The following is a 13397-nucleotide window of genomic DNA, read 5'->3' as shown; positions in this document are numbered from 1 at the left end:
AAATAGGCTCCTATGCAAACATAGATGTGCATTGGGGGACAGTCAGGGGAAAGAGATCAGTGTTGCTCACAACTTGAAGCCTAGGATGCAGGTTCAGCAATACAACCCCAAGGCCTAAAGACCCTCCCATGAGCCCATCACTCACCTATGGTGACCTCAAAGGTGATTGGCTTGTCCCCATTTTTCCGGTCAATCATTGAGGCCTCTAGGAAAGCTCCAAATAGAAAAAATTCTTCCATTTTTCCTGTGCAGCTCTGTAGGGAAGACAGTTCAAACCAACTCTGAACTTTATGGGACTGGGCCAGGTTCCTATGTCATGGCTGATGGTAAAGGGCACCCTACACAGCTTTAGGACTATATAGCATCCTGAAACTCTCAGCCTGCGTGTGCTCAGGAGAACAGTTGATGGCCATGATAGGCTCTATTGCTAGAGTGTAAGTCAGCAGTAAATGAGGACTGAGATTTTGCAGAGGGGCCAAATGAAAGCCTTTGTTTCTTGGAAAGGCCTTATTCTAGGATATAGTCCCTTGAGTAAACAAGGCAGCAATGGGCAAAGCAAGAATTCAGCTGCTGGTGAGGGAGGGGTTGTGTTGGTTGGGCAGGGGGGGGGGGTTGCATAGTTCCCAGCCTCACCTCTGAAACAGGAGTAGCTTGCTCTACTTGCACTTCTGTGGAACTGGTGAGTTCAGGATTGGAGGTATCCAGGATCTCCACGGCCAAGCCCAGCATCAGGCGGGCACGGAAGGACACACCTTCCCCCAGGCCCTCATTCAGGTCCTGGTGTTCATCCAGCAGCGTGTAGTTGCGTGTGGAGCCATACATGTTCACCCAGGCTGGGCCCAGTGTGGGCAGGAAGCCTGCAGCAGTGGGGAGAGGCAGGCATGATAATGTTACATAAAGGGACCTACTTCTGTGGGGCTGCTGGACTCTACCTCCTGGATGCTAAGGCCTTCCTGTCTGCTGGGTGTCAGGCAGGTGCAAGAAAACTTTCCTACACTTGTGGGTTTATGAAGTGCTTTCTTGCATCTGTTTATATTCTAGGGACTTTGTATAGATGTGGGAGAGAGAAAGCTAGGCTTCCTGCTTCTCAATGCTTGCATCAGGGCCTATCAACATTTTACCTGCAGACAACCAGCTCCTCCCTCACAACTCAGCATAGGTCTTATGCCCTTGGCTGCCTTTGTGGATGTAGGACTACTATATGTTTCCTCTACTTAGGAGACCCTCTGTCCTCTCTGAGTAGGACTGCTTAGGCCTGGTCACAAGTCACTTCTGTCATGGTTGCAATTTGTTAGGCTTTATCCAACAAACTCTATCTTGTGTGAATCTGATTCTGTTTTATGGCTTTATGGGAGGGGTTTTATTTGTTCTTTATTTTGTATGTATGTATGTATATGTGTGCATGTTTGTATGTGTATGGCTACACATACGCATGTGCTCACGTGGAGGCCAGAGATCAATGTTGAAGGTTTTCTCCAGTTGCTGTCCACCTTATTCTTTGAGACAGGTTCTCATATTGAACCTAAAACTCTATGATTTGACTATACTAGCTAGCCAGTGATCCCCAGGGATCCCCTGTCTCTATCTCCCAGCCCTGGGATTACAAACATATATTACCAGGCTCAGCACCTTAGGTGAGCAACTGGAGGTCCTAACTCAGGTCTTTGTCTGCAGAGCAAGCACTTTACCCACAGAACCATCTCCCAAATCCTGTGTTTTTAAAAAAATATATTTTATTTATTAATTTGAGAGAGAGAGAGAAAGAGGGGGGCAATGGGCAAACCAGGGTCTCTAGCCACTGCAAACAAACTCCTGATGCATGCACCTTCTTGTGCATCTGGCTTATGTGGGTTTTGGGGAATCAAACCAGGGTCCTTTGGCTTTGTAGGCAAATGCCTTAACTACTAAGCCATATCTCCATCCCTTATGTTCTTTTTAAAAAAATACTCTTATATCATTTTAAAACATTGGTATACAGCTCACATATAAAAAAGTTTTACTTAAAGTGCACATTTCAATGGTTTTTGTATAGTCACTATGTTGTTCATCCATCATCTTGTTCCAAAACATTTCTATAGCTCCCTCCCGCAAGAAATTCCAAACATCTTGGGGCTGGGGAAATTGCTCAGTTTGTTAGGTGTTATCACACAAGCATGGAGACTTAAGTTTGGATCCCCAGCACACATGTAAACACAGGATGTGGCATCACATGTATGTAAATCTGGTGCTTGGAAGGTGGAGACAGGTGTATCTCTGGGACAAACTGGCTAGCTGGACTAGCTGAATTGGTGAGCTCCAAGTCCAGTGAGAGGTCCTGTCTCTTTTTTTAAAATTTTTATTAACATTTTCCATGATTATAAAAAAATATCCCATGGTGAGGTCCTGTCTTAATAAATAAGGAGGAGAGCAATTGAGAAGACACCCAGCATTGACCTCTGCTCTCCATGTGCATACACATACACATGCACATTCACATACATGTGTACCCCCATACATGAAGACATGCATACATACATGCATGCACCCACACACTCATCAAAAAAGAAATCCTGTATCCCTGAGTAGATGCTCCCAACAATATTCATTTTGTTTCCTAGAAGCACAAATTCACTGTCTCTGGATTTGCCTATTTTCTGTTTCTAGTATGTGGAATTATACATGTGATCTATCTTCTGCCTGATGCTTTGACCATCTGACATTATATCTCTTCCTTAATACCCCAGGAGCATAGGAACAGGGGCACCATTGCATTCCACTGTATCCTTATGCCCAGCATAATGTCTGGATTCTTGGACATAATTTCCCATAGGCCTTTAGGTAGGTCTTACTGCTCTCTTTAGATACTGATGTAGGCACTGTGATTACATATATAGATTGTGTACACTGTAATTATGGTTATATCTGTATGGAAATTATATGATTTTTCATTTTGCAGATGAAAAAACAGGTACAAAGGTTATATAGCTAATTGTTAAATCCAGTCAGCTCTGAGCTATGACTTCCTCCCTTTCCTTGAGGCAGGGGCTGCTGATAAGCTTGCTTGAGGTCTCTGTCTGGCTGAAGTCCAGGGATAGTTGTAAGGTGGAGGTCTCATTGACTGCTTCCCTTCATGATCCCACCCCCTAATATGTTCATGCTCTGCTGCTGACCTTTGTCTCCATCATTGGAAATCTTGCGCAGGTCAATGAAGTGGGTGCCAATAGCTACATCATTGACCTTATCAGAGTCCCGGATCTGTACCTTCATGCGTTTGCAGAGTGGGGGGAAAAGATCTGTAAAGACAACCTGCTCATTCCACAGTGGCTCATAGCTGCTCTTCTGCACAGATGTCTTACCCTGGTGGGATAAAGCAGGGTTAGGGCGTGCATGTGTGCGCATGCATGCACACACATACACATGCATTTTGTCTTTTCTCTTTTTTCAGTTTTACTTTTTCTATTATTGACAACTTCCATAATTATAGACAATAAACCATGATAATCCCCCCCCACACACACTTTCCCCTTAGCAACTCCACTCTCCATTATATCCCCTCTCTTTTCTCTTTCTTGGCTTCCAACCTCTCCTCCCTTTATCCTCCTATCTCTCATCTCTTGTCCTCAGGACCCAGGAGGAAGGGAGCCTGGTCCATAGCTAATATGATTTCCAGTCTAGCCTCATCTTTCCAGCCCCATCTGGAGGCTTATGACTTCTTGTCTGCCTCAGAATCCTCACACCATCATTTGCATTCCATATACCCATCACCCCAAGCCCCAGCCTCCCACCCTAGTACCTTCTGCCCAGCAAATAAGACTTGTACATAGGGATCGACAAGGTCCTTGTTCTCGCCAATGAAAGCCTTCTTCACATTGGCCATGAGGCTTGTGTTCATCCGAGGCAGCCCCTCTGCACGGTAAATTTTCACGTAGAACCGGGCCCACTGTCGTTCTGGAGGAACCCCTTCAGGAAGCAGTAAGTTCCTGCAGGCACAGAACCAGCACATGGCAATAGGCTCAGAGCTACCATCTGCCATCCTAGTATCTGCATCCCCCTAAAGCCTGACACAGTCTGTGAAAGATAAATGAGAAGGCCCAGACTTGGACTGAAGATCCTCAAAGTCATGACATATGTTCACTTGTGTGATGTTAGGCACAGCTCCCCATCTTAGCAGGCTTAAGTTTCTCCCTATTAAGGTAGCAATAATAATATCCACCTCCCAGGAAAGCAGTAAAGTAGGTTCACAAAGGCTACAGTATGTGAGTACTTTGTAAGTTGTAGAGTGGAATGCTAATCTTAGTATTATCAACTTTCACAAATTTGTGTCATTACCTTTGTTGTCCACACAAAAATCTCTCTAGGAGTGGCTCTCTCTCCCTAACCTATTGAAGACCTGTCTCAGTGGATCCCAGTAATTTCTCCCAAAGTGTCCAGACAATGTCCTAGGGTATCTCTTAATAGTCACTATCTGCTGCCTAAGGTTGGCACACCAAAATCTCTATTGTCCTGAGTGCATGCTGTTGAGAGGCTTGTCAGTTCCTGGACAACTACTCATATCTTTTTTTATTTTTATTTTTTAAAATTTTTTATTTTTATTTATTTATTTGAGAGAGAGAGAGAGAGAGAGAGAGAGAGAGAGAGAGAGAGAGAGAGAGAGAGAGTCAGAGAGAAAATGGGCATGCCAGGGCCTCCAGCCACTGCAAACGAACTCCAGACGCATGCGCCCCCTTGTGCATCTGGCTAACGTGGGTCCTGGGGAATCAAGCCTCAAACCGGGGTCCTTAGGCTTCACAGGCAAGCACTTAACCACTAAGCCATCTCTCCAGCCCTACTCATATCTTTTTTTCCTCCTGACTTTCTCAGAGTTGGCAGTCTAAATGTCAAAGTCCTGTTCTCCATCAACACCATGACTGCCCTGCCCCAGGCCCTCCACCAGAATGGGTCAGGATAGAACATGAGGGAAAGGAACAAGGATAAGAGGGGAATGGATAGCAAGAGCACTGGGCCTGGGCCAGAGTTTGAGGGAAGGAAGACTTGCTAGGTGCAAATTTCCAGACATGAGATAGGGCCTCACCCTTCAATGTCATCCTCATCTGTCTCATTGGCCTTGTGGGGTGTCTTGATGTTGTCTCCTTTGCCCACCACGGCGACGTCACACTTCACATAGCCCTTTAGACCAGCAGATATGTCATCCGGATCTGACAGGATGGCCCACTTATGATGAAACTGGTGTTCTGCAGTGGTGAGGAAAGGTATTGAACTTGTTGTTTCCACCCCAAGGAAGGTCATAGGGCAAGACAAACTGAGTGTTCTCTAGGACCAAGAGCCCAGGATGAAGGTCCCTGAGACCTGGGGCCACAGCTCTGTCTGGATTTATGGTGTAACTTTGAATCACGTCTTAATCACTCTCTCAGCCTGAAACCTCTCCTATGGTCCTCATTCCAGCTAGCTCAATGCAGCTTCCAGGTAGGGTCTTCTAAGAGGGGGCTTTTCCTTACTACTCTCTATCCATTTCCAACTCTTCTGAGCTCCCTAGTGCCTTGGTGTGAAACTCAAAGGCTTAGCATGGGGCTCCTGTAACCCACACACCTCCCCTAAACTTCACTCTGCTCCTCTAATGCTTATTCCTTTCTGAGCTTGCACTGCTGAGCCAGCCTCCAGGTCACTGTGTCTGTTCAGAATGCCCTCACCTTTTCTCCCCTCTTTGGTGAACTACTCATTTCCCTCCCTCCCCCCTGCCAGGGATTCCTCTTCCCTTCAGCCTTCCCCAGTTGCCTCAGAGGAGTGAGTCTTGGCCTCTTGGTGCTCTCAGGGCTGTCACCTCACTGTACCTGCCTCCCATCTCACTATGATCACCTATATCTCCAAGTTTAGACAAGGAGCAGAAGTGCCTCCCCAGTGTCCCTAGGACCTAGGTGATTTGTAGAAAGGACAAATGTCAGGGATAAACCTAATGCATAGATGTAGGGTGGCAAAGAGAATCTTCTTCCAATGGTTTCTGTGGACACTGAAATCTAGTAAACTTTCTTCTTTCCTCCCTCCTCTTTCACTTTTGTACTCTAAGGCTCTGAACTCAGTGGGAACCCTGAGGTGAGGTTTAGGTTAGATATGAAAAACATCCTTGTAGAGTCTTGTGGTCCAGCTGTGGGTCAGGAGAACTAATGTCACAGCAATGTGAAGGGAGGGCCAAGGGCAATAAGTCTCAGTGTGTAGAATTGATGGAGCCCCTCTGCTAAGCTGTTGGCCTCAGTAGGGGTGGGGCATGCCCTCAGCATCTACAGTATCTCAGTATGTTGCTTGAGAAGATGTATGTAGAATGGACAGATGAAAAGCCAACCATATGGCTGGTGGCGAAATGGACAGAGGGTTGGGGTTTGTCTGTCTGCTAGCCCCATAGATGGATCAGTACATGTAGATATATAGATAGCAGGATCTATTGGTATGTGGACAGAGAGGTGTATATATGAGTAGGTGGATAGGTCTGTGGATGTGGGAGGGGTAGATGGGCAGTTATGTACAAGGTGAGCTAAACTGGTGAAATTTAGCAAGGAAAGAACAAAACTCAGGAGTAACATGAAATTTGCCTACCAACATAAGAGATACTGGAAGAGGGACCCCGCCCCCATAGTCCAAGAATACAGATATGTAAACAAGAGGAAGGTTAAGGCAGCAGATTTTTTAAAAAAGTTTTTTTAAATGATTTTTAAATTTATTTATTAGTAACAGAGAGAAATAAAAAGGGAGAGAGAGAAAGAGAGAGAAAGGGCGTGCCAGGGCCTCTAATTACTGCAAATGAACCCCAGACACATGTGCCACAATGTGCATATGGCTTACATAGGATCTGGAGAATCGAACCTGGGTCCTTAGGCTTCACAGGCAAGTGCCTTAATTACTAAGCCACCTCTCTAGCCCAAGGTGGCAGATTTTTTTTTTATCTCATGTATAAAAAATGGAGTTATTTAAAATTCAGGCTAGTGAGTATTCTATTTATGGCTAGGTGACCATCAGGGATAGTGCTGTGGGGCATCCCCATGTGGGTACACAATGGACTGATGACCTCTAAGGACCTTTAAGTCCTGACACTGTGATCTCAGGCTACAGATGCAAAAAACACAGACCTCAGCTCTATAGCTTCACTGGGGACCTAGCTCTGACACCTTTGGCCCAGGCAGGAGGCACTGGAAAGCTGGAGCCACTAAGCTCCTTCTGTGATTACAAGCTACCTCCAGCAGAGGACAGCATAGAGTTAAGTTTCCTGTGGCTGTGTTTGACAGTGCAGATGGCATGCCACTTCTCCACCATCCACCTGGCTGTGCTCACATTCACAAGAGTGTGTCAATGCTCCTTGTGGGTTGAGCCCAGGAACAGTCACTGCTGGAAAGAACCTCCTGTGCTGCTCCTGGAGCTATGTGCACCATGGCCAAACGACTCGTGCAGTGGGTTACTCACCAGGCTGGGAGTACACAGTTCCCACATCCATTTTGAAGGAGCCCACCAGGGTGCCACTGCGCAGCAGGTTCTTGGAGTGAATTACCTTTTAAACAGAAGCACCAGAAGCCAGTCAGGCCAGGTGGGGTGAGGTCTTGGGTGGGTTGGGGCAGGGGTAGGACTCACTAGTAGTGATTCCACTTCAGTCTTTCTCGGGCCCCAATTTCATAGTGAAATGTGGAGGCATTGGGTATGGGTGGCTTGCTAAGGCTCAGGAGCAGCCTCTCCTGCTTAATGTATTTTTTTTCTGGCGTCCATTTATGAGTGAATAGGGTGTACACTCCACAGAGGCCAAAGGGACAACAGGGTGGTCAAAATCCAGCCTGTGCTCCTCATTACCTAGATGTATGTCCAGGCAGAAGGCTGCCTTGTTATAACTGGTCCAGCTGAGGGGGCACCTTTCAAGATTGTATCAAGGTACAGTTTAAGTTAGTGGCCCTGACTGCTGGTTGGGGCTGCTCTCTACTCACTGAGATCTTGATGATCTTGTCGAACATGACATCAGGAGAGACATGGAAGTCAAAGACGAAATACTGGAGGGGGAAAAGACACAGGTGCCTGTCACTGGTGGTATGGCACCTCCCTCCTGGCAGTGCCTGTCTGCACCTCACCATTCCCCTGAGCCCCAAGGTTCAGTTTAGTAGCAGTGGTGGCACATTGGTTTCTGAGAGACCTAGGGTGAGGTTGAAGAGGCCCTATGCTGGGTCCTCTACTAAGTGCCCTGGTCAGGGAGCCAGAAGGTATGGGTTCTAGTTCTAGGCTTTCTCCTTTCTAGCTCTGTGGCCTTGAATAACTTGTTCTATGATTTTTAGAGAGCTGTGAAATGGGAATATTCACATTCTTCATAGTCTGTGAGCTACTAGAACATGACACAAAATAAAAAATGCTACTGGATATGAGTTACAAGGTGGTTTGAGGGCCACACAGGTATTACCATTAAACCTCAGTACTACCTGAAAGATGCATTATAAAATATGGTATTAGAATGGACACATTTCTGTGTGACAGGACACCTCTCTGGCTGTAAAAGCAAAATACTGTAGTGAACTATCCTCTTCTGCTGTGGGTCACCATACTCTGTTACAACCTCCACCCTTGTCCCTTTACTTGGGTGCAGGAGTTGGGGCTAACGGTGTAAGCTGTGAGCAGAGGGACCATTGCTTTGGTGAACTTATGGGCAGGGAAAGAGGGTGAATGTCCCAAGAGTAGGTGTTTTTTGACCCCTTTCTTAAGCTTTGTGGGTATATTTTCTGTCTTTAAACTTAGTAACTTCTAACTGTTACTATTGGGTCCATCACTTCTTTTTCCAATCCTCAGTTTACTCTTGTCCTATGAGGATAATGACATGAGGCAGCCATGTTGACCTACTCCAGGTGTATCATTCACATGGAAACTGGCAGGTGTGGCTGTGAAGTAGATATGAAGGACCTTGGTCAGCACCATGACCCAAATGTGCACCTGGTAAGGGCACAAAAAGGGTTAATTAGTGTGTATGGCTAATAGGTCAAGGGGCTACTGGCCAAGATGGGAGTCTACAGCTCTGGAGAGGCAAGTAAAGTCTGGATTTTGGAACGATCAGCACATGTATGGTGACAGAATCCATGAGAATGAAGGCAACACCTAAGAAGAATGTTGGAGGGTTAGATTAAGCTGGCCTAGGACAGGGCTCTAAAAAGCAGCAGACTTCCTTGGTGGGTGGAGGAAGTAATGCCAAGATAGGAAGCTGGAGAAAGGGAACTGAAATGACAAAGAAACAATAGAGATGCATGTGAGTTCCCAGGAAGGGGCAGGCAACAGGATGGAGGAGCTAGACTGTCATGGGCAAAAGGATGATATTAGACATTAGACATTATCATATAAGCAAAGTCACTGTGACCTGGTGGAGAGCAGTTTCAGTGATGTTGGAGGGCAGAAATGACTGCAGGGAGGAAATGGGGACAGCTCACACATCTACTGTGAGTGGAGGAGAGAAAAAGGAGGTCCCTGGAGAGCTAGGTGGGAGTTGGGGAAACTTTGTTTCATCTATGTGTGATACACTTCGGGTTCCTGTCCTTGAACATCCATGGGTGGTTCTGGTTGAGGTTAGACTGTCTGCTTCAGAGTACCATGTGGCCAAAGGAGAAGAAGCCAGAAGAAATACAAAGACAAAACAGGAGTGTAGGTGGATGGTGTTATGCCAGATCTTTTGGGATGTAGAAAGAGAAGTGTCCAAAGGTAGCAAAGGTGAGAGGTAGATATTGGGCAAGAAGAAGAGCACTCCTGTGATGGCCAAGCAGACAAGATACCTGCACAGAGAAGGGGATTAGCCACATCTGTATGTGGCCAGGTTATTCTTGGAGGGCAAAAGTCATGAGTCTCTCTCTACAGGTAGGTTCAGAGCCAGGCTGGATGGGCCACCATACCAGACACCTCCAGAACTGCATCAGCCCCATGGCCAAGCTGGGCGAGAAATGCACTCAGAGCCATCTACAGTCATGGACCTCATATTTCCCAAATATAATTCCCTCTCAGAATTGCTAAGAAATTTTAAAGTCATATCAATTTTCCCCACCTCCCTCTGCTATTCTAGTGGAGCCAAAGAAGAGTTCTCACCAGCTCAGAGAATTTGCCAGAAGCAACACATACCACGGACAGGACAGTGTTCTTCACTGAAGAGAAAGAAGGGAAAGAGAGCCTGCCTCATTCTTGGGGCTGGAAGGAATCACATGAAGACAGTTTAGAGCAGTGGTTTCATCTGTGGGTGAGTTTAACTCCCACTGGGATGTCTGCCAATTTCTGGTAATATTTTTGGTTGCTATACCTAGGGGGGGCTTGCTATTGGCATCTTGTGGGTAGAGGCCTGGCATAAATCCTACAGTGTACTGGATGATACAGACTGATTCATTACAAAATACCCTGGGGGGCAAGGGGCTACATTTGAGAAATCCTAGTTTAGAAGAAAGACAGAAACAAAATCAGAGCTACTTGGCTTTATGTAAAAGAGCACAGACATGACCAGGAACAAAGAGAAGATGGTCCAAAGATAAGCAGAGTATAGAAAGTGGTTTCCAGCAATGGCTAGCAGGTGACATGTGACCGCAGTTCAACACTGACTTATCTGCAATTTCCACACTGCCCTGCATACCACAGCCTGGTGCTTACCATGCTCAGTGCATATTGCTTACAGAGAGAGTACTGATTTCTGACTCCAAAAGGGAAGGGAAAGAGGCTCAGTTTGAGGCAAAGAAATTTGAACAGGCCCTATAAGGGAGAATAGGGGTTTGCTGGGGGGCCACAGAGCTGGGAAGCTACCTTGGATAAAATGTGAGATATGTAGGTCTGGTGCAAGGTGAATTCTTGAGTCAGGAAAATATAGCTATACCACTATCAAATAACCACAGAATGTCACGAGGACCTGTCTCCATAGTCATCAGGGGGAAGTAGACTCTTTATCCACAGTGGAAGCTTTTCCAGTCAGGAATGTATCCGTGATGTAAGTCCAGAGATGTCTAGCTTGAATGTCCTGGGCTCAGAGGTACCCCTAGTAGTGATGTTCTGCCCCAGGGATCTGAGGGACACCAGTTGGGAGAATAAGGTTCATCTGTGGTTACCCATGAAAGTTCAGCCCGGCTTGGCTGAAGACCTGAGTTTTCTTCTTGCAGGTACACAGCTGGAGGCCCCACAGCTGCCCAAGGGTACCTTTGCCCCTCCCCATATTCCAGGACACAGGACACAGATGAAGCCAGACTGGCCCTACTTGCTGCCAGAAGCCCCAGCAACAGACTAGGGTGTCTCCTTCCCAGGATAGGAAGGCCCAAGAGCTCTAAGACTTTGGGTAGCTCATGTGCTCAGGTATCTGGAGAAGGCCTGGGTACCTCTCTCTGGTGTCAATCACATCTAAAGCCTAGTAGTGAAGATGTAGAGTAGGTAGCCACACATTCTGGGCCCTGCCCCATCAGCAGTGCTCTGGGATGGTGGGGAAGCCTTCTTTCTTGAAGCCACAGTTTCCTCCTCTATATTATGGGGGACTAAGTCAGTGAAGTGCTTGCCACACAAGCATGAGGACGTGAGTTCAAATTCCTAACAAACACCCATATATAAAACCAGGCATGTTGGAATGCACCTGTAATCTCAGTGCTGGGGAGTAGTGACAGGAGGATAGGAGAGATAGGAGGATCCATAGGGCTTTCTGGCTAGCTAGTTGAGGCGAATTGGTGAGCTCAAGGATCAGTATAAGACCCTGTCTCAAAAATATATATATAAGGTAGAGAGGGACTGAGGAAGACAGTGTCGAATTCTGGCTTTCACATGCACTTACACACACATGTAATCATACGCATTCTTTCTCTCTCATGATGAAGTGATGAGGTCCCTTGCCTTCTGTGTAGCCTCAACTAGCTGGAAGGAATAAGTGTGTGGGGGGGCACCAGGTGTTTTCTTCCTTACAGCTAAAGTCAAGGCCATGGTTTTAAGGGAAGTTTCTCAGAGGCTCAGATGACCATAAAGGCAGCTGGTCAAAGAGAGCAAGTAATCCTAAAGGCAACCAGCAAGGGTATTAGGGATTTCAATTCCAGGAGTCTCAGTGTCCTCATGTATGCAGTGGGGAGCAGTGACTGACAGGTGTTAATGCATCTTATACATTTAAGAGAGGCTCTGGTGTACAAGGAGGACTTATGCATGGTTCCAGTGGCACCTTGGGCTGGAATAGGGAAGCTGACTTGCTCCTGGACTTGCCTGGACAGCAGTTGTGACTGCTGGGGTGATTTTTTTCTGGGAGCTGCAGCTGCATGGTTGGTCTGTGGTTAGAACAAAGCCAGGTTGGTTTCCAGACTGGTGGTACAGAGGGTGTGGCACTGCTCATCAGAGTGCACAGGATGAGCAAAGGCAGGGGGCTTGATGGGTGTTTGCTTCCCAACTCCCAGATGCTCCTGTTCACACGTCAGTAGGCCCTTTTCCCACCTTGAGTCATGAGGCCACTAACCTCATTGTAGTAGGGGCAGTTTGTGGACTCCTTCATGGATGTGTACTTCTTGTCATCACCCACTTCCACGCACACCACAGGGTCCATGTTTAAGCCTACCAGCTGCCGAGCTTCAATCACTGTGATGCTGACCTGTATGAGGGAGAAGAGGAGGCTAAATGGAGAGCTGCAAGCACTTTGGAATCTTGTGCCATCAGAGTTTGGGGTTGAGTAGGAGGGCTAGAGGGCACAGGTATCCAGCACAGTTTGGAGTCACATTCTGGGGTTATACTGACTATGGCCTCTGATTTACTTTGCTAGGTTATCCTGGCTCCTGATCTGCATTAATAGAGGGGTGTGGCCTGGTGACCACTAAGGCATCAGACTCCTGGGAAAGGAAGCCATAACAAACACTGGTGCTCAGGCCATACTTGAATCCTGTTAGATGTGGAAGATGGGCTCAGCAACAGTTTTCTTAAAGTCTTCAGGTGATTCCAGGGCTCTGGGTTCTCCATGGTGCCATGGCCCTGTCTGAGGGAGAATCACCAGACCCTCCTTACCCAAGAAAATTTTTATGTCTTTATGGTGATTTGAATGTGAAATGTGCCCCATAGTCTCATGTATTTGAATACTTAATTTATAGCTGTTGGTGGTGTTGTCTGGGGAGGTCATGGAGCCCTTGAGAGGTGAAGCCTCTCTTGAGGAAGTATTTCATTGGATGAGGACCTTGGGGTATTATAACCCAACCCTACTTGCCACATTCAGCTCACTCTTGCTATTTCTTCCTGGCAAATGTAAAGATATGATGCTGCCCCTGTCATGTTTTCCCTGCCAAGATGAAACCTCCTGTCAAAACCATAAGCCAAAATAAACCCTTTCCTTTCACAAGCTGCTTCTAGTTAAGTATTTTGTTCCAGAAAAAAGAAAGCAACTGCTATAGTCCTCATGAACTTGCCTTTGATCTCCTATTCTAGGATTTCTTGTTTCAGCCTGC

At 46.6% G+C, this 13397-nt stretch overlaps 1 protein-coding gene across 1 annotated transcript in view; it reads right to left on the bottom strand.

Annotated features, from left to right (window-relative positions):
- Positions 1–13397, bottom strand: part of Otof (otoferlin) — a 111040-nt gene that overhangs the window by 19624 nt on the left and 78019 nt on the right. Inside the window, exons 9-16 of the mRNA XM_045148768.1 lie at positions 12425–12556; positions 7935–7997; positions 7426–7510; positions 5051–5210; positions 3773–3959; positions 3150–3336; positions 634–857; positions 146–254 (exon numbers count right to left, since the gene is read on the bottom strand). Coding sequence (XP_045004703.1) covers positions 146–254; positions 634–857; positions 3150–3336; positions 3773–3959; positions 5051–5210; positions 7426–7510; positions 7935–7997; positions 12425–12556 — 1147 coding nt within the window. The remainder of the gene's footprint in view (positions 1–145; positions 255–633; positions 858–3149; positions 3337–3772; positions 3960–5050; positions 5211–7425; positions 7511–7934; positions 7998–12424; positions 12557–13397) is intronic.

The sequence above is a fragment of the Jaculus jaculus genome, chromosome 5, assembly GCF_020740685.1.
Source record: "Jaculus jaculus isolate mJacJac1 chromosome 5, mJacJac1.mat.Y.cur, whole genome shotgun sequence".
NCBI classification, from domain to species: Eukaryota; Metazoa; Chordata; class Mammalia; order Rodentia; family Dipodidae; genus Jaculus; species Jaculus jaculus.
This window is presented reverse-complemented; position numbering and strand designations above follow the sequence as displayed.